Below are 22,390 nucleotides of genomic sequence, written 5' to 3' on the forward strand. Positions count from 1 at the left end.
CTTGAAACACTCCTGACAAATGTCTGATGAGCTACCACCACATTTGCACACGTTTCCAAAGAAACATTTGTTGGTCTGTGAAAGGTCCCGGGGGGGGTCTCGAACAGTAAAAGTCATGTACTGTAATCGTATAGGTCAGGGAGGACAGGGGTAACAGGGATTTTTAAACAGTCCTGAGAACTGTCTGTGTTCCACCACATTTCCACAAGCTTTAGCCTTAGAAACATACATCTGTTTTGAAAGTACTTGGGGGGGGAATCTGGATCATACACAAGAAACACACAGACTTTTCCTTTTCTCTGAAACATTAAGGATTAATCATCTATTTATGAAACAGACAGGATCCTAATACATAATTTAAAAAAAATGTATGTAGTTTGTAAACTGAAATGGGCAATAATTATGAAGATTTTTTTTACCTGTGTCAATATCAACCTGGAACATGCCATGCATGCATGGAAAATGAACAGTATGTAAATAGTAAAATGGAAATGTATAATTTATTGATATGTTATGACTGATAAATAAAGTGGCTTAAACATGACACTGTAAAGTTAGTTTTTTCATTTGTTAAATTAAACGCTCTGTTTAGTAGGTAATCCTCTAGTGAGTGTAGAAGAAACAGCACCCCCTGTCGAAGGCCGGCTGCAATTACAGTTTTCAGGTAGCAAGTTGAGCGCTCGTGTTAGCAACGAGGTGACACTGCTACGATGTTTATTTCAGCTTTTCTTTAAGCCAAGCTCCCAAGAAACCCACCGAGGAAACGGCATTCGGCTGTTTTACACCCGCAAATCAGCCTCCCAAGGATTCGAAGGGAGAGCTAGCCGGTTAGCATCCGTTAGCCCAGCAGGTTGCTATGTCGCAGGGAAGCAGTTGGACGGACTCATCCGAGCTACAACTTTGTTTTTGAAAAGCACGTCAAAGGTGAGTATTTTCACGCCTAACATGTGCTGCGTGCTAGTCGCCGGACCTGTTAAGTGAGCGGTGTAGTGTAACCACTGCATTTCTTTTTAGTTGAATTCGCCTAGTTAGCTTAGCATTCGGGCTGAGGCCAGATAATGAAGCAACACTTGGTGGTGGGCTGGGCACATTATAAACTGCAGATGCGATTCGGATGACGTTGATCGATTCACCTTGCGTTAATTCAGTTTTGGAGGAACGTCGTTTTACAATTTCAAATCCAAGATTTCCTTGGCTACTTTTAAAAGAAATCACGCCCTGTGCACCTGTTCAAAAACTTTTTTTTGAATAGGTTGTTCACTGCGCCTGATGATAGGAAAAATACAAACTAGTTTGATCATATTTAAATTATTAACGGATTGTACATAAAAGTTAAATAGTGTACTCACTTTTACACAATACATACTGTGCATATGTGAACTAGTTCCTCCTTGTTAGTGACAGCACACGTCAGCGGGGAGGCAATCAGAACGAAGAAGAAGAATAAAGATCTTTTCTTTTTTCTTTTTTTTTAAATCGGTCCTGAAAAATACATCGGAGTTAACTGATAACACATTGACCAGTCCTACGACCATCGGTTTTGAATATGAAAATGAAAATCCCCCACGCAAAAAAAAGATGCTGAAAATGCTTTTTCATATTTAATTATTTATTTATTTACAAGATTTGGACACATTTGATTTGACAAAAATATTTTTCTTACTTTCTGGTGTTCAACAAAACATTTTGTTTTGTTGTATCAGATGCAAAAATCAAAACCCCACAAAATAAAGCTAAATGCAACATAAAATACTGCTTTGAATACTTAATTCATTGTAAAAAAGGCCCTCTCTTTTTTTTTTGCAAGCTTCTCTCGTCTTTTCGCACATTGTCGACAATAGTTTGCCTGGCAAGTTAACACACCTAGCTGTTCTGTTTTATTTATTTTTTTGCAGTTAGCTTCAAAAGCATAACTTAATTATAACTCAATCCCTGAATTCACTTGGTAGAGACTTTGATATGTACTAACGATGTTTGATACTACATTTTTTCCCTGATAGATGCAACTTTCACAAGTACCCGATACCTTGAAAAAAGGCTGGTATGGGCCCAATACTGACACCTGGTATCGGTGCTTGCTCATCCCGACTTGTCTCCCTCCCTACTAGTTGGCAGAAAGTTGATTTATTGTTCAAACTTCAAAGATCATCATTAACTCAAATTATTTTGCCCAGAAGGCATTTTTGAATTTTTTGTGTCATGTTATTAAATCTCAAGGGTTGATAATATATTATCCCTTCATCTACAAAGGACTATAGTGTGTGGCAACGTGTCGCTGTAATGTACGAACAAGGCCTGACCGTTAACTATATTAAATCTAGCTGAGCGTAGCATTTGGATCCACACGTTACGTCCTCCAGCTATTTGAAGCCGAGTTGACGTTGGCGTCAGCTGACGCACCACAAGGGCGTCTCCAGCACGACCCAAGCGGCTCACGTCAGCAGTGACACGTTCAACCTTTGAGGTAATTTTTTATTTAAAATTTTTGATTGGGGACCTGCCAGCGCTCATTTAGCTGCTTTGTATGGTAGGATTTAATAATTGAGTGCTTGTTCAATCAAGCAAGTGAGATTTTAATGTTCATATCTACCATCCCTGTTTTTTTTTTCTTTTCCTTTAACCCCACCACCAGCTTTTGCTGCTATACCTCTTCAGTTGATTATAAGTGGATTACGAACACATTTTGAGATGTTTAATACAGTCGGACCTTGTCTTACATGTGACCCAGCTCGAGAGTTTTTAAATGTAAATTTAAAAGCAAAACAACAACCAAAAACGTTGTAATTGTATAAACGTGTGCTCAGATGTGAAAGCTAATTATTGGTTCAGGCCTCACATTTTCCGTCATTAATGTAAGTATTGCTTGCATGCAGTTTATTTTTTCCTTAATAAACCTTCCGTTTTCACTTGCCACATGGAGTCTCGCTGCGTCATGCTGCTTTTGATGTGTTTTTGTGTGCGTAGTCCAGACCAAGTGTGTGTGTGCGTGTGCGGCCATGGTGATAATTGAGGTGGAAAGGTGCGAGCTGCAATGCGCACCTGCTAGATGAAATAAGTCCCAGTAGCGTCGGCTCTGGACTCGGCGCGTCAGCGAGGCCTTATCAATTCAACACTCCGCGGGCCCTTTTCACCTACGCTCGGCAATAATTTACTGGCAGCGCTTCTACGTTTACGACTGGCAAAGGTTATTTGAAACATTTAATAGGTGGCACACTTGCAAGTTATGCATTTATATGTTGATGTGGTGCTTTTTAGGTGGTGGTTTACCCCAAATAAACCTATCCCAAATCAGCTTCTAAGATCAATCGGGCAACGTTTTAAGAAGCCGTTTTCTCTTAGTCTTAATTGTGAAATAGAAGTGTTAAAACGTGTCAATCGCTGTATGGATGAAACCTTGACAACAAAGCTGAGAGTTACACCGGATAGACAACTTATCTGAGGTGAAATCAGAGTGCTACAAGTGGAGTTACTCCATCTAAGGTGCTCCTGTGGGTCTCTTCATTACACATGAGACGTTTGATGAAGACGTGACCATGCAGACCTGACTTAAGAGATTCATGGTTTACGGCGAGTCATCAAATTTTGCCACACCCTTTGACTAAAAGTCGCGTTTCAAATTTGGTAGCGAATCGCGATTGAACACAATCTCAAGGACGAGTTCATCTTTGAAATGCGCATGGAAAAGATCCTAAAATGGCTGTGTCTGACTAGAGTGGCAGAATTCTTGCGTTTTCAAATTTCCTGCTGGTAAATGAACCTTATTTCACAATTTAAAAAAAAAAAAATACTATTTAGGCACAGTCCATCTTTAAAGGACACTTGGAAATGGCCAAAATACAAGTAAAATCAGGGATGTGATTTTTCCGCTAATTCGCGGAATTCCGCTTTTTTTTAATCTCCCCCCCAAAAAAAAAATTCAGATTTTTTTTTTTTTTTTTTTTTTTTTTAGTAGTTCATTGTGTATGCACATGACTCCGACAGATAACATCTTCTGCTATAACAAAGACATTTGTGGTATGCTCTAATATGAGTTACTTTTCATTTGGTCATGATACAATTATTTGTTCATGAAATTTGAACTCTTCAACATTATTTATGTGTTAACTTAGTAATCACATTAGTTAGATATGATGATATTCTCAGTGATAGTTTTTAAAAGCAAAGGCAGTCCAATGTTTTTGAATGTGACTGATTTTGAGTTGACTAATTGAAAGTACATTGAAAGTACTTAAAAACACAGAAAACCCATGAGCTCCGGGGGGCTTTGCCCCCCTTGTCCCCCCACCAGGGCACTGCCCTGGACCTAGCTGGGTGCCAGCGGCCCCCAGACCCCCGGCTAAATTTTCAGATAATTTCACTTTGGTCAAATCACATCCCTGTAAAATGGCTGCTTCAAAACTAAAATGGCTGACTTTTTTGTGGGTCTACTAGTGGTGGACATGTCTACCAAATTTCCTGTTCCTACTTACAACTGTCAGCTACTGTATGAGGCCCCTAAACTTGGAGAGTCACCACTGGAACATTCCAGACCTTTATTGACTCCTGATGTGATCAGAAACAAGGAGTCATTGGGAAGGACGAGTCACCAGTGTAGAGAACAGGAAAGGATGCAGAGATGCCATCGTTGGCTAGGGCTCAGTCTTCGAAAACCAACTCAAAGCGTCACAAGGTTTTAGCACTCAAATGGAACCTAAAGCGCAAAAGAAATACTGTACCTGGCGAATGGGATCTAGAGGCTGATTCTCAGAAGTGGAGAGATTGTCTTTCTCCAGTCTGTCTTTCAAGACAAATGGCCAATTTAACCCTCAAATGTCCACTTCAAAACAAAATGGCCGACAATGTTGAGTACAGCACATGTTCCGCAAGTGTAAAATGACCTCCGCCATGCCAGTGAGATACCGAGGGATTGTCATGGGCACTTTAGAGATGACTCACCTCTCATCCGTTACGTAACAATCGCCGGTCCTGTTTCTCGGTTTCAATTTCGCGAGGATCACAGGCTCCGCCCCCCCCCCCCCCCCTACCCCATCCCTTAGGGATCTAATGTCCATGTGGTGCTTCTGCTATGTGGCGACTACCGCTATGACGCAGCTGTCAAAAGACCCTGTGTTGATTTCATGTAGTCCTTGCAGGGGGTTCGGGTTGCTACTCTTCATGATAATTGGGTGTTTAGTGCTCTATCTTTGATTTGCTCGGTGGTTTATAGGGGGATTTTAAAGGAGGTTGTGCATTATAGTGGCTCTTGTTATTTACAGTATCTCATCTCTATTTGACGTGTAGCGCAACATTTTAGCGCATGTTAGATTTAGGCCTCTTAAAGGCATATAATTAGGTGTCTTGAGCGGGTCCGTAATATCGCTGTGACATTCGCTAGCTGGACAATCCGGACCTTCCTTGTACTTGATCTTCTGGGCATCCATTAAGCAATATGTAGCTGGGAAAATTCAGTCTTCTGGTATTTATTGTTAGCATAGCAAGCATTAATGATTAAAAAAAATAATAATAAATAATCCTGTCAAGAGGCTCACTCCAAACTTTTCAGCTACATTCTGTCTTTCTAACTAGGGACCTCATTAGGGCCCTCTTGTACATGTACTCCTTGTCTCACAAGAGAGCCTAAAGTACAGAATGTGACGTTTGATTGAGCCCATGAGTCAATTAGGCTTGTTGTTAACTGGTAGGAAAAAAACGAACCTCTGTTTCAACCTAGCAACACCGATTGGTACGGTGCTCTCTGAAAGTTTCCATTTGTCAGAAGTTGTGAAAGAGAATGACTAGGGATGCACAAACTGTGATCACAGAATGATTTATTTATTTTTGACCCAAAATGGCCCTTAACGTCCGATCAGAACCACTTTTGATACCATCTGATGTCTGATTGAAACCACGTGTCAATTTAGCGGGTTGTTAACCATTTGCGATAGTCCTGTTTTGTCACGTTGTTGTTTAGTACATTTTCATTGAAAAAAAACAAAAACTTAAATAAAGTAACACCTGAACAAAATGTCTTTTATTGGCTCAATTTTGTTTGAAGCCACTGCATTGATATATCCACAATTTCTTAGCGCCAGTCAGAACGGTCCCCCTATTTACATTCCAATTGAGGAATGTCCGCACTGGATTTTCCACTGTTTGTGGGAAAATACGTCGGAAGAGCAACAGAACGGCGTTGAGTGTCCGTAATCAATCGTGTGTTTCGTGGAGCGTGAGAAACTTCCGTGATTGATTGACTTTAGGCGATGAAGCTAATGGAGGTATGGTTATTTTATTTGATTTTTATTTGTCTTCACAGATGGCTGTGTCGGTGCGGGGTTTGTATTTTGTACTGACCCTGTTCTTGGCCAGTTTCTTCGGGAGCGTCTTCATGCTGGGTCCGGTCTTACCCCTCATGCTGCTGTCCCCCGCCTGGTACCGCTGGATTACCGATCGCATCGTGGCTACCTGGCTCACCCTGCCTGTGGTGCGTACGTCTGCTCAGTTCTCACTTGACCTACTTGGGACCGGCTCGAGATGAATAGTCTTGAATCCATTTTTATTTTTTTTACACAAGGGCTCAATTTGATCTCATCCTCAATTCAGCTTGGTTTTTAAGTAGAACTCTTTTAACTCATTCACTCCCAGCCATTTTCACAGAAGCAATCCCCTTCACTCCCGGCTGTTTTGCTGGATTTTGACTGATTTTGCAAGGTCCACAGTATATTGTGTTCTATTGCTGTAAAAACATGGAACCTACCAAATGAAAGATTAGAGTCTCTTCTTTCATCAGGAAAAAAAGTATATTTCTATCTGTTTCCGTTTTGCAGCAATTAGTTTCATCATGATTTGCAAATTTGTTTAAAACGGTGGGTAAAAGAGCTTTTTTCAACATGGCCCTGGTTGATCTCTTGCTCTGCTGGCCGTTTTTGTAATGACTTTCTTCAACCGTTCTCTGCAGTTGAGAGGCTGCATCAAAACAAAAAAAAACGTATATAGCAAAGTTTCATCATTAATCCTAAATCTATTTAGAATTGTGAGTAATTGAGGTTTTTTTTTTTCAACATGGCATTTTGTCTCCCTCCCAAACAGTCCCTGCTGGAGCTGGTGTTCGGCGTAAAGGTGGTGATCACGGGCGACGCCTTCGTCCCCGGGGAGCGCAGCGTCATCATCATGAACCACCGCACGCGCCTCGACTGGATGTTCCTTTGGTGCTGCCTGCTGCGCTACAGCTACCTGCGCCTGGAGAAGATATGTCTCAAGGCCGCTCTCAAGGCCGTGCCCGGCTTCGGTAGGCCCGCCCTTCAAAATGCGCACTCTTTGCAAGGATTGCGATAAAACCGCTGATGCTCTCCAGGCTGGGCCATGCAGGTGGCCTGCTTCGTCTTCATCCATCGTCGCTGGGAGAAGGACAAGGAGCACTTGGGGAATATGCTGGACTACTTCTGTGACATCAGAGAACCTTTGCAGCTGCTGCTTTTCCCAGAGGGCACCGACCTCACCGGTGAGCCACCGCTCTGGTGACCGTTTTGTGTCGTTTAGGGATTTTAGTTATATTTCATGTTTAAAGGGCAAGTCAACCTTTTCTTGACAATAATGTTAGATGTGACTTCACTAGTCTAAACATGGCATTCTGATTAATGTTACATTTGTGGGATATGAGTCATGAAGCAAAATCCAACCATTTTTATCCATCTAAGGGGGCGGACATTTTGCCATTTGGTGTTGACTGAAGATGACATCACAGTTGCTCAACAGGCAACGACCAATCACAGCTTACCCGTTTTCTGAAGCTGCGCTGTGATTGGTTGTTACCTGAGGCCAGCAAGTGGCAAAATGGCCGCCTTCTGATATTGATACAAACTGCGGGATTTTGCTGCTTAGCTCAAATTCCACTAACGCAATATTAACCAGAATACTATATTTAGACTAGTGGGGCTGCATAGAATATATTATTGTCAAGAAATTTGTTTGGGATTGTCTTCCCCTTTAAAAAGAAAAAAAGAACAATTAGTAAATTGTTCCTCATTATATTACATTGAGCCATTTGTTGGGGATATCGACAAAGCCATGCCACAAATAGTGAAAAAGATCATATGACGGCCCCTTAAGTCAACATAGTTGTTTAGCACCAAAGCAGTCTATTTACCAGACATGGCTTTGACCCGAGTAGTAGTACTAAAGCGGCAATACAAAAAAAAAAAAAAAAAAAATAGTGACTAGGTAGGTCTATGCCAACACTTACAACAGTAATAAACACACAAATTATATATATTAAAAAAAAATAATAATCTTTACATTTTCTTTTATTATATTTTGTGTTTTTATACTGTATATAAGTACATGTGAAAATATAAATTAAAAAATATATATATATTTTTTTTTTATTCTAAACTTGTTTTGAATATTTGAATTGTCTATAAGCAAAGGGGAAATGATATTGAAAAAATATATATATTTTAATGCCATATCGCCCAGCCCTTTTTGTCGCCCACACTTCACCTGCCTGGGCCGTTCTATGCAAACACGGTTTAACAGTGCTAACACATAACCAAATGCTTGTCATCACGCTCCCAAAATGCTCTGATGTCAAATGACACCGCTGCCTCAAAGCTCTCCCTTAAGCCGAGCAAAGCCCCCCCGCTCAGTTTCCTTTATGAGTGTGGGGGGGGGGGGGGATGCTAAATTTCTCTTTGTGTGTTATGATGTCATCTCAGGAGGTCCATTCAAGTGACATCATAATTGAAGCTTTAGCTGTAGCTTTTGATAGCACACCAATGCATGTCCTCTTATTTGGCCTATTTGGTCATTTATTTTTATTTTTTTATTCAGAGCTATAGTGCGTTCTCCTTAATTTAAAGAAGCATAAAACCTTTATTGTACAGGAGCGATGCTTCATACTTGCATGCATCACGTTGTAAGAGAACCACAAGCTCCAAGTGCAGATGAACTGTCTTTCGTTTGTCCTGCCCGAAGGACCTGCTGGTGTTACATAACATGACTAATGAGTCACCCTATAGTTAGTTCCCCGGGAACTGTTTGGTTAATAAACAATCGTCTGTCTTTATGTTTATGTCCTCCCTCGCTCTTCAGAGTCTCCTTTACACAAAAGTGTGTTTGTGTCAGCTGGAACATCGTTAACCCCCCCCCCCCGCCTGTCACCACTGTTATTGTTGCTACGAGTGTTTTGTTCATCTAAATAGTGTAGTACAATTGTTTATGTACAGTAGCTTAAGTGTCCCCTTGTTTTTATGCCCATAGCGTGCAGTTTTCGGTCAACTTTTCTTTGTTTTCCCCCGCAGAGAACACGAGAGTGCGCAGCGACGAGTTCGCCGCGCAGAACAATCTGCCGAAATACCAACACGTGCTGCATCCGCGCACCACCGGTTTCACTTTCATTGTGGAGCGATTGCGAAAAGGTTAGTGATGCAAAATCGTGCCTCCGCCCAAAATGATCTACGTGGGATTGATTAAAGGGGAACCCCCCCCCCCAAAAAAAAAATTATTGACAGTTATGTTCTATGCAGCCCCACTAGAAGAGAGAGAGAAAAAAGTTTGGCAGGATTTTCACTTTATTCTAAGAATTCTTGCTAACTTTAAAGTCAGAATTCTGACTTTAACTCTTTGACTGCCAGACGTTTTCAGAAAAGGGATGCCGTGGGTGCCAGCCGATTTAAGCATTTTGACTGATCTTTCAAGGTCCACAGAAAATTATGTGTTTGGACTATGGAAACACACATACTACCAAATGAAAGATTGGACTGTCATCTTTCATCAGAAAAAAAAGTTTGTTTCTACCTTATTCCGTTTTTCAGTAATCAACAATAGAAAATGGTTCGTTTCACCTCTGTTTTGAAACAAACGTCTTTTAACGTCTTTGGCACTCCTCCATAGGATTTTACTAAACGTTATTTAACGTTTTTGGCAGTCAAAGAGTTAAAGTGAAAATTCTGACTTTATTTTCAGAATTCTCACTTTAATCATGGAATCCTGACTTTATAGAGAGAGTTCTCACAATTCTCACTTTAAAGTGAGAATTCTGACTTTAATTTCAGAATTCTGACTTTAATTTCAGAATTCTGACTTTAAAGTGAGAATGATAGTAGCACTAATAAAGTCAGAATCCTGACTTTAAGTGAGAATCAGCATTCTGAGGTTAAAGTCAGAATTCTGACTTCTGAGAATAAAATCAGAATTCTCACTTAAAAGCCAGAATTCTGAGATTAAAGTGAGATTTCTCACTTAAAAGCCCGAATTTTGACTTCTGAGAATAAAGTCAGAATTCTCACTTAAAAGTCAAATTCTCACTTTAATGTCAGAATTTTGAGATTAAAGTCAGAATTCTGAGAATAGTCAGAATCCTGCCAACATCTTTACTGGCCCTAATCCTCTTCCATACGGTATTCTGGTTAATATCGCGTTAGTGGAATAAATCAGTTGTTCAGGTCTCAGCCAGGTAACAACCAATCACAGCTCAGCTCTAAGAAACAGGTGAGCTGTGAATGATCGTTGCCTGAGCCCTGAGCAACCGTGATGTCATCTTCAATCGACAGCAAGTATGCCTGAGATGGGGAAAAAATGGCTGGATTTTGCTGCATAACTCGTATTCATTCACTCATATTATTGTCGAGAAATGTCTAAGGTTGACTTGCCCTTTAAAGGAAAGCAGCTTATTGAAACAGGACACATGAAAAATTCTCCATGACCCATGTCCAAAGTTAAACAGGAAATCAACCGTTTTGGTTTGAAGTAGCCACTTTGAGTGAATTTCAGCTTGTACTTGAATGTGATCGGAAGCAGGTGGCCCCTACCTGCTTATTCTTCCAATTCCCAGAGAGATGCCGACAGTTTCGATTATTTCCAGTTGTCTCAGGAGATTTAGCTTTAACAGAGCGTCAACAACAATTTTGTCCACGTTCGTATGGAGCCTATTCTAATGGAAAGGTATCATTTTGAAGCATAAATCGTAAAAAAAAAATGTTGTCTGTGTTCCCAGGAGACAACCTGGATGCAGTACACGACATCACGGTGGCTTACCCCAAGAACATCCCCCAGACCGAGCGCCACCTCATGCTGGGCCACTTCCCGCGCGAAATCCACTTCCACGTGCGGCGCTACCCCGTCGCCACCTTGCCCGCACCCTCCGCCGAGCTGGAGTCGTGGTGCCGCGAGCGCTGGGCCGAGAAGGAGTCGCGCCTGCGGGACTTCTATTCGGGCCAGCCGCGGGCCTTCGACCGGGAGGGCGTGTCGCGGGTGCCCCCGTGCAAGTCGGAGCTGCGCGTGGCTCTCATCAAAGCGGCCTCGCTGCTCTACTGGACCGGCTTCATCGCGCTGTGCTTCGCCGGCCTGTGGCTGTGGGCTCCCGTCAGGTTGTACTTTGCGGTGGTGGTGGGCGTGTTCGTGGCCCAGCAGAAGATAGCAGGTGGGTTGGAGCTGCTCGAGTTGGCCTGCCATCGCTATTGGACCTCCGTGGCGGCCAACGGCGACGACAAGATGCTGGATGGAAAGACGCAGTGAGGCTTTTCGTCCTTCTTTCGAAAGGGAATCTTATGTTCACCTCCCGGCAGCTTGCTTGACCTCAGCAGGAGGCTCAAGATTTTGTCTCCTTTTAGTACCTCCGCCAACCACAAATCGCACCAGACATCATTTTTTTTGCAGGGTGGCGCATTTAGTTACGCATTTAGACCTCTCCAATGCTCGGTATGATCCATTTTCCAATTCAAAATAGGACAGCAGGAAACTACGACCCTCCTACTAAACAATCTGCCAGACAAGAAACATGCCAAAAAATGACAACACCCAGAATGATGACCTTCATTTTTTTTTTGCGAGAGGAGACTGAGGGCAGCGATAAAACAGTGGGGCGCAGCCAAGTGTAGACTGCGGAGTATAACTTGGCCCTTATGGCCACCCCACAGATTTTTGAGAACATTTTCTGTCCTCCTTGAAGTAAGAAACAAATGGTATTCGTTTTTACTGATCTTAGACAGCGGGCTGCGCTATCCTGGGGTCCACCCGAGTTGTCACTGCTAGGTTTACTGTGAAGTGTACCCGTCAGGCTACAATCTTGTGTTATCGCCACATCGTCTCCGTACGTTTATTGTTATGTTTTGTCTTGCGTATTTCCCCGGTGTCATACACGATGGAGCGAAGCCATACAACCTGCACATCCTCTACAAGGACTCATCTAAATGTATTTTCAAATACCTCCTACTTGGGTAGAATTTCGCTTTTATACAAAACATAGGAATGGATTTTTCCCAGGGATGGGAAAAATCTGCTTGTTTGTACAAGTACAAAAGCCAAAGGTGAGCCAGAAAGTAAATACCCACTGATGAGGGTTGGCTGTGGCAGTTCCTTGAGATTAGAAGCTGATTTTCTTTTTTTTGTGCTTTAGGCTTGAAGCAAAGTCCTTATTGGGAATGTTTTTTGGGGGGTGGTTGTCGGGATGTTGGGACAACATGACCCTTTCCGCCACAGTGGTGGTGGCACAGGAGGACCACCAGACTTGGAGTGGAAAACTGTCCCCCCCCCCCCCCCCCCCCCTGAAGAAGTAATCCCTGAAAAAGTCCTTTAAGGCCCACTTCTGTGTGTGACACTGATGCGCCGGCTCAAGTCAATTAGCAAATGGCAGCTGAGAGGAAAGCCACGTTTGTTGTGACACAACTTCTCCATGCCACATTTCGGGGATTTTAAAATACAGTGGAACCTTGGTTTTCCTGTGCCCTACTTTTCGCCAGGGTGCGACGTGAAGCCTTTTCGAGTGGTGGTGGTGGCCCTGTCGGAATCGCTAATTGCATAATAAATCAGGTTGTGTCCCTATTCTGGCCGATGATCCACGACTGTTCATAAGACCTGCACAAAAAAATGTGCACGGTCCAGTAATAGGACTCGATTTAAGTGGATAAAACTGATAATATTTGGGATAAAAAGCGACAATGTAGGGTTGGTCGACCTGGCCTCAAATTCATCACAATATAAATACAATCCCTCTGCGGTAATGAATTATGTCACAATATAAACCTAAGTATACGCATTTTACAATAGAATTATTTTTGAATGGGTTGTTTGGTCCTTTAGCAAAGCTAAAAATCTAAATTCAGCCCTTTATTGTGTAAAAAAAGAACATTGTTGATAAAATAAAAATAAATTTATACAGTATATAACATAAGCCCCTCCATCAGTTGACGTATGTGGTAACATACCAATTAATTTCCGCCAGTATTCAGGCGTGTGCCTGTATGTTTACTGTGTATTTTCTCTCCAGGCACTAATTTACCTAATTTGTTGTTTATGTTCAGATAATGGATGGATGGATAGTTTTGATTATTAATTATTATTTGGCAGACTTTTGTGAAAAGTGTACTGCATCACGCAAGCACTTATTCCGGTGTTTCGCGGCGATTAGCATGGCTCAGACCTTCAAAATAAAAGCACACAGTCTAATAACAGTTTCAATGCACTTGTCTTTGGCCGCATGGTGGCTTATTTAGCAGTCACACTCAAACACAAAATAGTTTGAGTGTTGCGGAGCAGACAGGGGAGTGTTGTGAATGCAAGGAAGGAAAATGTCTCTTCTTCTTGCTGTTTTAAGTCTTAAAGATAAAAGTGATGTTCAGTGTTTCTTCACATCATCAGTCATGCACATCGATTTTACACTGTTTTCTGTGCGTAAAACTAGGCGTTTTCTCAGAAATGTATTTTTGTTCATATTTGTGGGTGTTTGGAATAGATTAATTGAATTTCCATGATTTCGTATGGAAACAATTGCTTTGGTCTTCGTACGATTTGGTTTTAGTCGGATTAATCAGGAAAAAGGTTCCACTGTATGGGAAATGTATTCTCTTTTTTGCCCGAAACAGCAGCTTTCTGTAGCAAATCAGCAGACCGCCGACATGGCAACAAACAATCTTTTCAGCACAAAGCAAGACTTGTATGTCCTCAAATAGTGGTTGCGGGCGTTTGTTGACTACACTGCAGACGAGGCAGGCATATTTTGAACAATGCATTATTTTCTTTTAAATATGAACAGTATATCTACATGTTTTCGATAGCATGTACACACGATAGGCTGAAAGAAAATTCCAAGGAGCTCCTCACGTGAGATGATTACAGTTTTCTTTACCCTAAAATAGAAATAGGAGGCCACTTGTAATTGGTTATTTGAGGGAGGCGTTTATTTTGTCTGAATGCCGCACCCTACGATGAATTGGGACATACTGTATAGTCAAGTCAAGATAGCGCTACTATGTGAGGAAATACACTGATTGCTTGTTGGAAAGATCACGTTTGGAGCCGCTGTGCTTTCCAATCACTGTGATTGAATCGACATGAAACGCGTTAAATCAGCTTAAATGTATTACATGTCTTCGTTATTATTATTCTATGTTTTATTGTTATTTGCTTTCACTTAAATTGCTGGTGCTGGACCTCTAAATTGACAACCCTCAGGTAAACATGGTGAGTTGATGGAGCGAGAAAAAAAGAATATACCAGATTAAATGGACTCTGACTCCATTCAAAAGTCTCATTTGTGTGTTTGTGTATACTTATTGTTTTGCTTTTTCTTTGGCTTTAAAGTTTTTGGGGGTGACACTTGATCATTGCAGGAGAACGGAGCAGCCTCGACAGGGGATGTTGGCAAGATTAGGACGCAGGAAGTGACGCGATTTTCATTTGAGCATCGCTGTCACGTTACGTAGATGGAGGGTGAGTCGTTTTACTGTATTTTAGTTTTGTTTGGCTACTTTAACCCAAAAGATTTATAGCTTATATTTATATGTTCATTTAATGTAATCTGTGCTAACACCAACTATTTTTTTTTAACCCAAGTAGAAGCGGGAATCTTATCGTATGCGTAAAAATGACTATTAGTGCTGTGTTGGTGAACTGAAAAAAAGTTGTGGCGTTACTATGAATCCCACTAGACTTCTAGGAAGGGCATACCATACTGCAACATGATTGGCTGGTGCACCCAGGCAGAAGCCAATTAGATTGTACCGGGGCTTGTCCTGGGTAGAACGCTAGTGGGCTTCATAATAACGCCTCAAAGAGCACTGTCTGTTTTATACTGCCCCCATGTGGCCAAGGCGGGCACGTCAGAAGGCGCAACATTTGATATTGGGCTTTTAATTGAAATAGTGTCACAAAATCTCGAAGTCTTATTCATTCTATTTAATTATGTCACCATTGTATTTGTTTTATGAAATACGTCAAGTTATTTGTGTGTGGGGGGGGGGGGGACTAAATGAATGAAACCACTACTAGATATTTTTTATTGATTTTTTTAAATCAAATCTTTTTATTGTATGTTTAGAATGTTATTTATTCTACTCCTCTATTTTCATATTTATTGATTGTTCCTTGTGAATGTAGTTTTTAAATTGTTTTGATGTTATGCGCTCTATCATATAACATTAACATTTAGTTGATTTTTATATTTTATTAATTTGTTTGTATTTAATTATTATTCACGTTACTTTATCGGCACTAACTTTGCATGGAATGACAGAACGGTGTGTTACACAACAGCGCGATTCTCATCCCCCTCCCTCCCCAACCGCAGGCACAAAAAAAAAAGGTCAGGAGCTTTGAAGGTGAAGTGCAGTCACCATAGTAACAAATGTTGTCTCCGCTGTCGTCTAGCAACGGGATGTGGAGTGATGTCAATGGAAAGCATGCTATTTTCTCCCCGCTGACAGAATGTCACTGCTTTGTGTGTGTGTGTGTGTGCGCGCGCACACACTGCTAAGGGAATGGAAAAGGGGCCACAAAGTTGACATCCCCAGGAGTCAACGATAAGCTAAAATATCTCCCCTCCAGGGACGATGAATCATGTGCCAATTAAGGGTCCAATTGAAGTGGCTGGATCTTTTTTTGGCAGCCGATACGCTGCAGGATCATCCTCTGCATTCGGATACGAGCTCAAATTTGACTAAGGCAAGATGTGTCAGCACGCGGCACATCACTTTACAATGCACGTCCTCCACTATTAATACACTTCCACAAGTGGCGTCACTAGCTCTATTTTATGGGGGGCTTTAGCCCTGGTGAGTATTCTAAAGCCCCCCTAAATAATCCTTCCACAGATGTTCGATAAGATTTAGACCAGGGCTAATGAATGCCATTTCAGAAGAGGCCAAGCCTCCTCCATGTTTCAGAGTACGGACAGTGTCTTGCCAAAAAATTCCAGCCATTGTTATTGTTTGGGTTGTTCTTAGGCCAGCAAACTAATGGGCCTAACATGCTTAGCCAGGCATTATGCGTATCACACCACATGCTTTGTTGAGGTTACATGGGGACAAAGTGAAAAAAAGAGTGCAATGAATTATAAAGCAGGAGCGCTTTCACTCTCTGGGATGAAAGATGGAGTCTCCTTACATACTGTTCATTTTCCACACATACGTAGTATGTTCCAGGTCCATTTTTGAAACATTAATGGGGGATTAATCCAGAGGGAAGGTTAAGTGTATGTTTTACATTGCTCATTTATTTACTGATTGATTAGATAGTAATGATGATTTTGATACTCTTTCGCTGCTTCGCGATTCCCCCTGGACTCTTCAAAGACAAACAGGTGCATGTTTCTGTGGAAATCTATGCCGATGTAGCTGGACCATAGAGTGTTCTCGGGAATGTTACTGGTACCCCCATTAAAAAAATACACACATTTATGGCGTGCAACAGCCTGAGTGTTTACAAACTGTACAAAAGTAATCAAATTTCAGGTTAAGAGACATTTAGGCTATTTGAATTTGTATTGCTGTCGAATACAATGCCAAAAATGAATCACAATTTGTCAGGTGATGTCGTTTCCCCTCACACAATGAAGGCTACGAATAACTCGTGCGACATTAAGTGGGCGGATTTAGAATGAATCATCCTAAGACCCTATTTAAAAACCCAAACGAAGCTCTTCCCCGTGATGATGATTGGAAGTGGGAGGATTAAAAATCATTTTGCCATTCATTTTCTTTGGCTCCAGGGAGCAACATGACTGGCATGCATTTTGCACAGCAGTGACTCTCTAATTCTACCTTGTGGAGTGCGTCACATCCACATCAGGCCTGCCCAGGATCAGGTCTGAAACAGGTCGTGATGCTTCACTGCCACCTGCTGGCCGAAGGGCGGCCATATCCCCAAAAATGCTGAACGGTGAGTAAAATCCATTATGGAAAATTTATAATTATTATTATTTTAATGATTGTGTACAAAAATGGGTGGTCAGACACACTAAGTGTGAAATTAACTATTTCTGAAAATGTGTCTGTGAGCCAGCTAAGGCTAGCCTAATTTAAGTTTTGAAGTGGGGGAAAGGAAAAAAAATCACTAATGCAGCAGATGAGGTGCTATCAATGTCAAAACTTTTTACAGATAACACTTGAGTGATTAAAACCACACATGGAACAAAATGCAATACAGTTATATATTTAAATCACAAGTAAACTCCCTCCCCCAATATTGAAAATACACACGTCAATAAAATAAATCAATCGGAGAGCAAATTAAAAACATTGGAACCATCCGTAAATATTCAAGTTCAAAATAAATCAACATTTTTTTTTATTTTACAAAATCATCCCCAAAAACAGTGGTGCCTTGAAACACGAGCTTACGGTAACTTAATGCTAACATGTAATGGAAAATACCAACATGCTAATGGTTAGCATTGATGGTTTTACAACTCGTTCAACAACAGACATTTGAACACAAATGGAAGAAAACATGTAAACAGATAATATAATATTACCCACATGTGTATATTACCATATATTATCATTAAATAACCCTTTGTGAAAATGGCTAATATTGCAGCAACTAATAAGCAGTAATTGAAGAAAAAGTTACAATTTTGTGTCTTTATCAGAGCCATTGACAAGAGTTTGGCCAACGCCAAGATGGCGTCTATATGTCATGTGACCAGCAGTTGACCAATCGTGGTACTCTACGTGATACTCTGCTAAAAACCCGAGTTGGCCAAACTGTCAACGACTGTGGTCTTCTGTATTATACAATACTGCCTCCTGGTGGCCAATATGGGTACACCAGAAGCAACACCAGCTTCGAATTATCCACAAACTGTTCTGTGCTTTACATTATATTTGTTTTGTTTTTATAAAGAATACAGAGTGTTTTCATTTACGATCATTGTCACGTAACAAACTCTTATTTCAAGACACCACTGTATTATAGTTTTCTTTATAAAGGAGAGATGAAATGACACGAAAGGCAGATTTATTGGGCACGGATGAGCTGCGTGCAGCCCGGAAAGCTGCTAAGCTTTGTTAGCGTTTGAATATTTATCTTAAGCTCAACTAATACGACAAACGTGTGTTTATAAATCAAGGAGACCGGTGGAGAATGCCGTCTGTTATTGCGAGCGCACAAAGCCCGCTTAACGGGCTTGCGTATCTGCGCGCGCTCCATGGTGACCCGGTGAGCAACGTAGCGGCGAGAAGAATGCAGCGTAATTAAACCCAGTGAGAGGCTAACAATCACCTTTAGCTACGTTGACGTCAAAGGCGCTTGCTTTCCATTGTCGCTATTGAATTGCGCTAATAAAAGGAAAGTCCGCGCTGGAATCAAGGCAGGTGACGTCATGTTAGTTGTTAATAATCAATCAATTGATTGTTGAGAAAATGGCCGATTTTGTGGTTTGGTTGGATTCGTCGGTTATTGAAGTGGCTGAGTCAATAGAGTGGGCCTTGAGCTACGTCCATGCTACGCTAACTCCATTGGTTGCTCTAATTTTGCTGGATACAATGACGCCGCCATGAACTATAGCTACGTACGGCGGGTATGGAAATATTCAGAGTATGTTCCTCTGCTCGCAGTAAAAATAATCATCTGAAGAAATAAAATAATTATAAAGAAAATCTTAAAAAAATAAAGATTAATTAAAGGATAAGATATCGGGGTACAAATGTAGTGCACCGGATGTGGAAACAAAAGTTTAGAAAGAAAGCAATTTGCCTTTCCCCAAAAACAAAATAAAAAAATCACAATGGAAAGAAAATCAAAAAGTAATCATGAAATTGCTCGCTTGCTCCTGTCTGGCCATTGAGTCCAAATAAAGCACACGACTGCAGCAACTGGTGGCGTCATCTAAAGCAAGTGTTCATTTTCCGCACCGCCGATCAAGGAACCGGAGTGAAAAACCTACCCCTAATGTTTCTTTCTGTGAAGTTGCTGAGTCAACGGGCATGGTGGCGCGGCGTGTTCAAGAGTTGTCCGAGGGCACGTGCTCCTCGAAGCCCTCGCTCTCCCGGACCAGCGCCCTCTCCAGGATGACTCGGCCTTCCTTGTAGCGCTGGCTGTCCTCTGTGGCGAATTCGTAGATCCAGCCCAGCTTGCTGTTGCAGTTCTTGCAGCTGACGTCTCGCACCATGTGTCGGCCCGTCAGCATCACGCGGTCCTGAACCTCGCTGTACTGGAGGTTCACCACCTGGACGCATGTAAGTATGTATGAATGACTACCGTATACTAAATGTTACTTACTACACCTTACCTATTTGCCCCACCATATTACAAGCGTGTATATGTCGTTTTACCTTGTTGAAGAGGAAGGCTCTGCCGGTGGCGCCCGTAAATCGGGTGGAGATGAGTTCGGAGCGGTTGGTCAGGATGGTGTCACAGTTGGCGCAAGAGAACAGGCGCGTTCCGCCGATGTGGTCCAGGAAGATGCGGCCCATTCTGACTACATTAACAAAAGCCAATATGTCACATCTTGCTGACATTTTTCAAGTGTCGAATACTTGAACATCAAACCACACGAACCATAGGAAGTTATTAAAATTTCCCTGCTACAGTATCAATTTTATTTAATTTACATCCAAATCAGGTCAACACTGTAGGAACTAAAACAATTTTTTTAGGCAAAGAATTGAATGTTGTGTTTAAATAATGTTTATATTAGTACTTACTATACCCAACACAACCTCATTATATCCTTGCAACCATTTTAATGTACAATTACAATAGTCTTGTAGTCCTATATGTCCCGTACACACAAATTACGATCTACCTACTAAATTATACACCATCTACCTCATCCACTTATAAACCTTAAATGTACAACCCTGTTCAGCTACCGATCATCTACTCTTGCGCGTCTAATCACAGGGAGCGCAGGAAGCTAACGCCGCACTAGCCGCTTGCGCTAACAGGCAACAAAAACGACATCGGCAGCATGAGGGGGGGGAAACGGTTTTAATGGCTTTTTAGCCCACTGTCGACTTCTTACCGGCGACTCCGACGTTCAAAGTCCAAAAGTCTTCTTCGAGACGATGTCAGGGTGGATTGAGTTGCGTATTACGCGGACAAACGTCGTAAATCTCGGTAACGTCGGTGGTTTTGTTGTTGCTCTTCTGCTGTTCCTAATGTTGTGTCCGGCAGTGCACATTGTCAACATCCGGTCTTGACGTCAGCACAGTGCTGCAATGTGACAACTCTACGGCAGGGGGCAGCAATGTGCAAAGACGAACGGTACCTTCCAACAGTTGCAAAGAAAGTAACGGCGTAAAGGTGCGCAACTGTACTCTAAAGTGTAAAGTAATAATAAAACACAAGAATAAATCATAATGAAAATAATAATATAATTAACACCAAAAGTTAATAACATACAATAATTAACACGGTAAAACAATTGAAACATTTAATAGGTGAACAGATTGTAAAAACAACCCTAAAATACTGAAGCAATTACAACAAAATATATTTTTTAAAAAAAGGAAACATAACATTAAAGCAATAAAGAGGTGTCTAACATACATTTATAAAACTGCAAAACGGCGATCAAACTAAATATAGTATATAAAATATATAATATTAAAAAAATGAAATAACAATAACACATTTTTAATAATAAATAACACTGTACATTATAAAATAAAATATAAAAACGACATAATTATTTAAACAATGAATAGAAAATATCCACATATCCTAAGATATAATATTTCATGAATAAATTAAAATGAATAACCCAAAGACTATTGAAAAGGAAAATATATATACAAATTATAAAATACAATAAAAAGAACATTGAAATATTTTAAATGATAAATAAATTCATATAAATGCCATGAATTAACAAAATATTTTTAAAAAATAATGACAAAATAAAAACCTTGTTAAATAAAATGTTAAAACAAACATATTGCAACAGTTGCAACTTTACGGCTGGTTGATTTTGTTTTTGTTTTTCCTTCTTTCTTTCTATCATTTTTTTATTTTATTTTATTTATTTATTTTTTGCTTCTTAATGCTAATCTGATTACAAGCCATGAAGATGAACTCCGTTTCCTGGTTCATTCCAAGGGTCGGGGGCTATCAGATAACAATCTGAGTACACCATAAAACATATCATATCATCACCATCTCCAAAACTCTGCTGGAGTTTCACCGTTTGACTGAATTGCCAGTCGTTAACGCGTCGATTGTGCAAGCTGTCGAAAAATGCCAAAGACAAGTTGAAAGTTAAACATCAACCTATTAAATAGATTTTGAGCTTCGGGTCCTTTTTGTTGGGGTTTACTGAAGCCGAACCAAACCGTTTTTGTTAGCTTGTTGACTGAGATTATCGTACATTTCCGCCCAAGTGACTTTTATTATTCGTCATGAAATGTAATCATATCTCTTTGGTTACTATCATTGTGTCCACACGCGCCATAATATTTTTTAGGGGCAGCTCATAGTTTTCTATTTATTAGAAATATACTGCATGTCATGACAACTGCAGGAAAAATCAGTTTGTTTTTTGCTGAAAATATCGTTTGATATATTGAATAAATTACACCATAATATCGCAATATCTTTCCTTTCATCACAATACAGCAATTGCAGGATAATTATTTTCACTAAAAACAACAACTTAAAAAAAAAAAATGGTCTCACACATTGAATAATTTGGATATTGCGATATTTTTCTTGTATCTCGATACTGTGTAACACGCACAATATCTTTGTAAAACGTCTCGAAACTATCGTCTTGCTTGCATTTTGCAAGTTATAGTCAGAAATTATTGCGATATCTTTCCTGGAGCAGGATACAGTGACATCGCAATCACAATATCTATTTCAAACAAATATAAATAAATATGCAAATCAATCCCCTACAATGAGCAAGTTAGCTCGTGTTTAAGTTATAGTTTTTGTGTGTGTTTGTTTTTTTTTTAGTTGCCATTTGGTGTAAAAACTTAAGTCACAGACAGTTTGTAATAATTAACCACTAGGTAAACCACGCATTGTGGTGTATTTGAGTATACATGTTGGCATCCTTACTACGTCACCTGCATCCCTCGACAAGCCATTAATGCTTAAGCGTGTCACCGAACCCTCACCGTCATGTTGAGGAGCGGGGTGGGAGGGGCCAAGCTTATAAAGAGGAAGGCAGGCGCAGCCAACGGCCTCACTCGGT

The 22,390-nt window shown here is 40.7% G+C and overlaps 2 protein-coding genes across 2 annotated transcripts; one reads left to right on the forward strand and one right to left on the reverse strand.

Moving 5' to 3' along the window:
* Positions 1-646: 646 nt before the first annotated feature.
* On the forward strand, positions 647-14,490 carry lclat1 (lysocardiolipin acyltransferase 1). Its single transcript, XM_077559956.1, has 6 exons — positions 647-924; positions 6,293-6,460; positions 7,066-7,264; positions 7,331-7,477; positions 9,276-9,392; positions 10,970-14,490. The coding sequence occupies exons 2-6, from the start codon at positions 6,293-6,295 to the stop codon at positions 11,488-11,490; spliced, it is 1,152 nt and encodes a 383-aa protein (XP_077416082.1). The 5' UTR covers positions 647-924; the 3' UTR covers positions 11,491-14,490.
* Positions 14,491-17,314: 2,824 nt separating this feature from the next.
* On the reverse strand, positions 17,315-20,357 carry LOC144045598 (protein yippee-like 5). The gene is made up of 3 exons (XM_077559957.1): positions 20,216-20,357; positions 19,524-19,669; positions 17,315-19,417 (listed from the first exon to the last, which is right to left on the reverse strand). The coding sequence occupies exons 2-3, from the start codon at positions 19,662-19,664 to the stop codon at positions 19,193-19,195; spliced, it is 366 nt and encodes a 121-aa protein (XP_077416083.1). The 5' UTR covers positions 19,665-19,669; positions 20,216-20,357; the 3' UTR covers positions 17,315-19,192.
* Positions 20,358-22,390: the final 2,033 nt, after the last annotated feature.

The sequence above is a fragment of the Vanacampus margaritifer genome, chromosome 1, assembly GCF_051991255.1.
Source record: "Vanacampus margaritifer isolate UIUO_Vmar chromosome 1, RoL_Vmar_1.0, whole genome shotgun sequence".
Classification (NCBI taxonomy): domain Eukaryota; kingdom Metazoa; phylum Chordata; class Actinopteri; order Syngnathiformes; family Syngnathidae; genus Vanacampus; species Vanacampus margaritifer.

Excerpts from the sequence above, each read along its gene's own strand:
- lclat1 (XM_077559956.1), top strand. The coding sequence starts at position 6,293 with ATGGCTGTGTCGGTGCGGGGTTTGTATTTTGTACTGACCCTGTTCTTG. Across the intron at positions 7,478-9,275 it reads AGAGGGCACCGACCTCACCG|AGAACACGAGAGTGCGCAGC; the intron begins GTGAGCCACCGC and ends TTTCCCCCGCAG. Across the intron at positions 9,393-10,969 it reads TGTGGAGCGATTGCGAAAAG|GAGACAACCTGGATGCAGTA; the intron begins GTTAGTGATGCA and ends CTGTGTTCCCAG.
- LOC144045598 (XM_077559957.1), bottom strand. The coding sequence starts at position 19,664 with ATGGGCCGCATCTTCCTGGACCACATCGGCGGAACGCGCCTGTTCTCT. Across the intron at positions 19,418-19,523 it reads GAGCCTTCCTCTTCAACAAG|GTGGTGAACCTCCAGTACAG; the intron begins GTAAAACGACAT and ends ACATGCGTCCAG.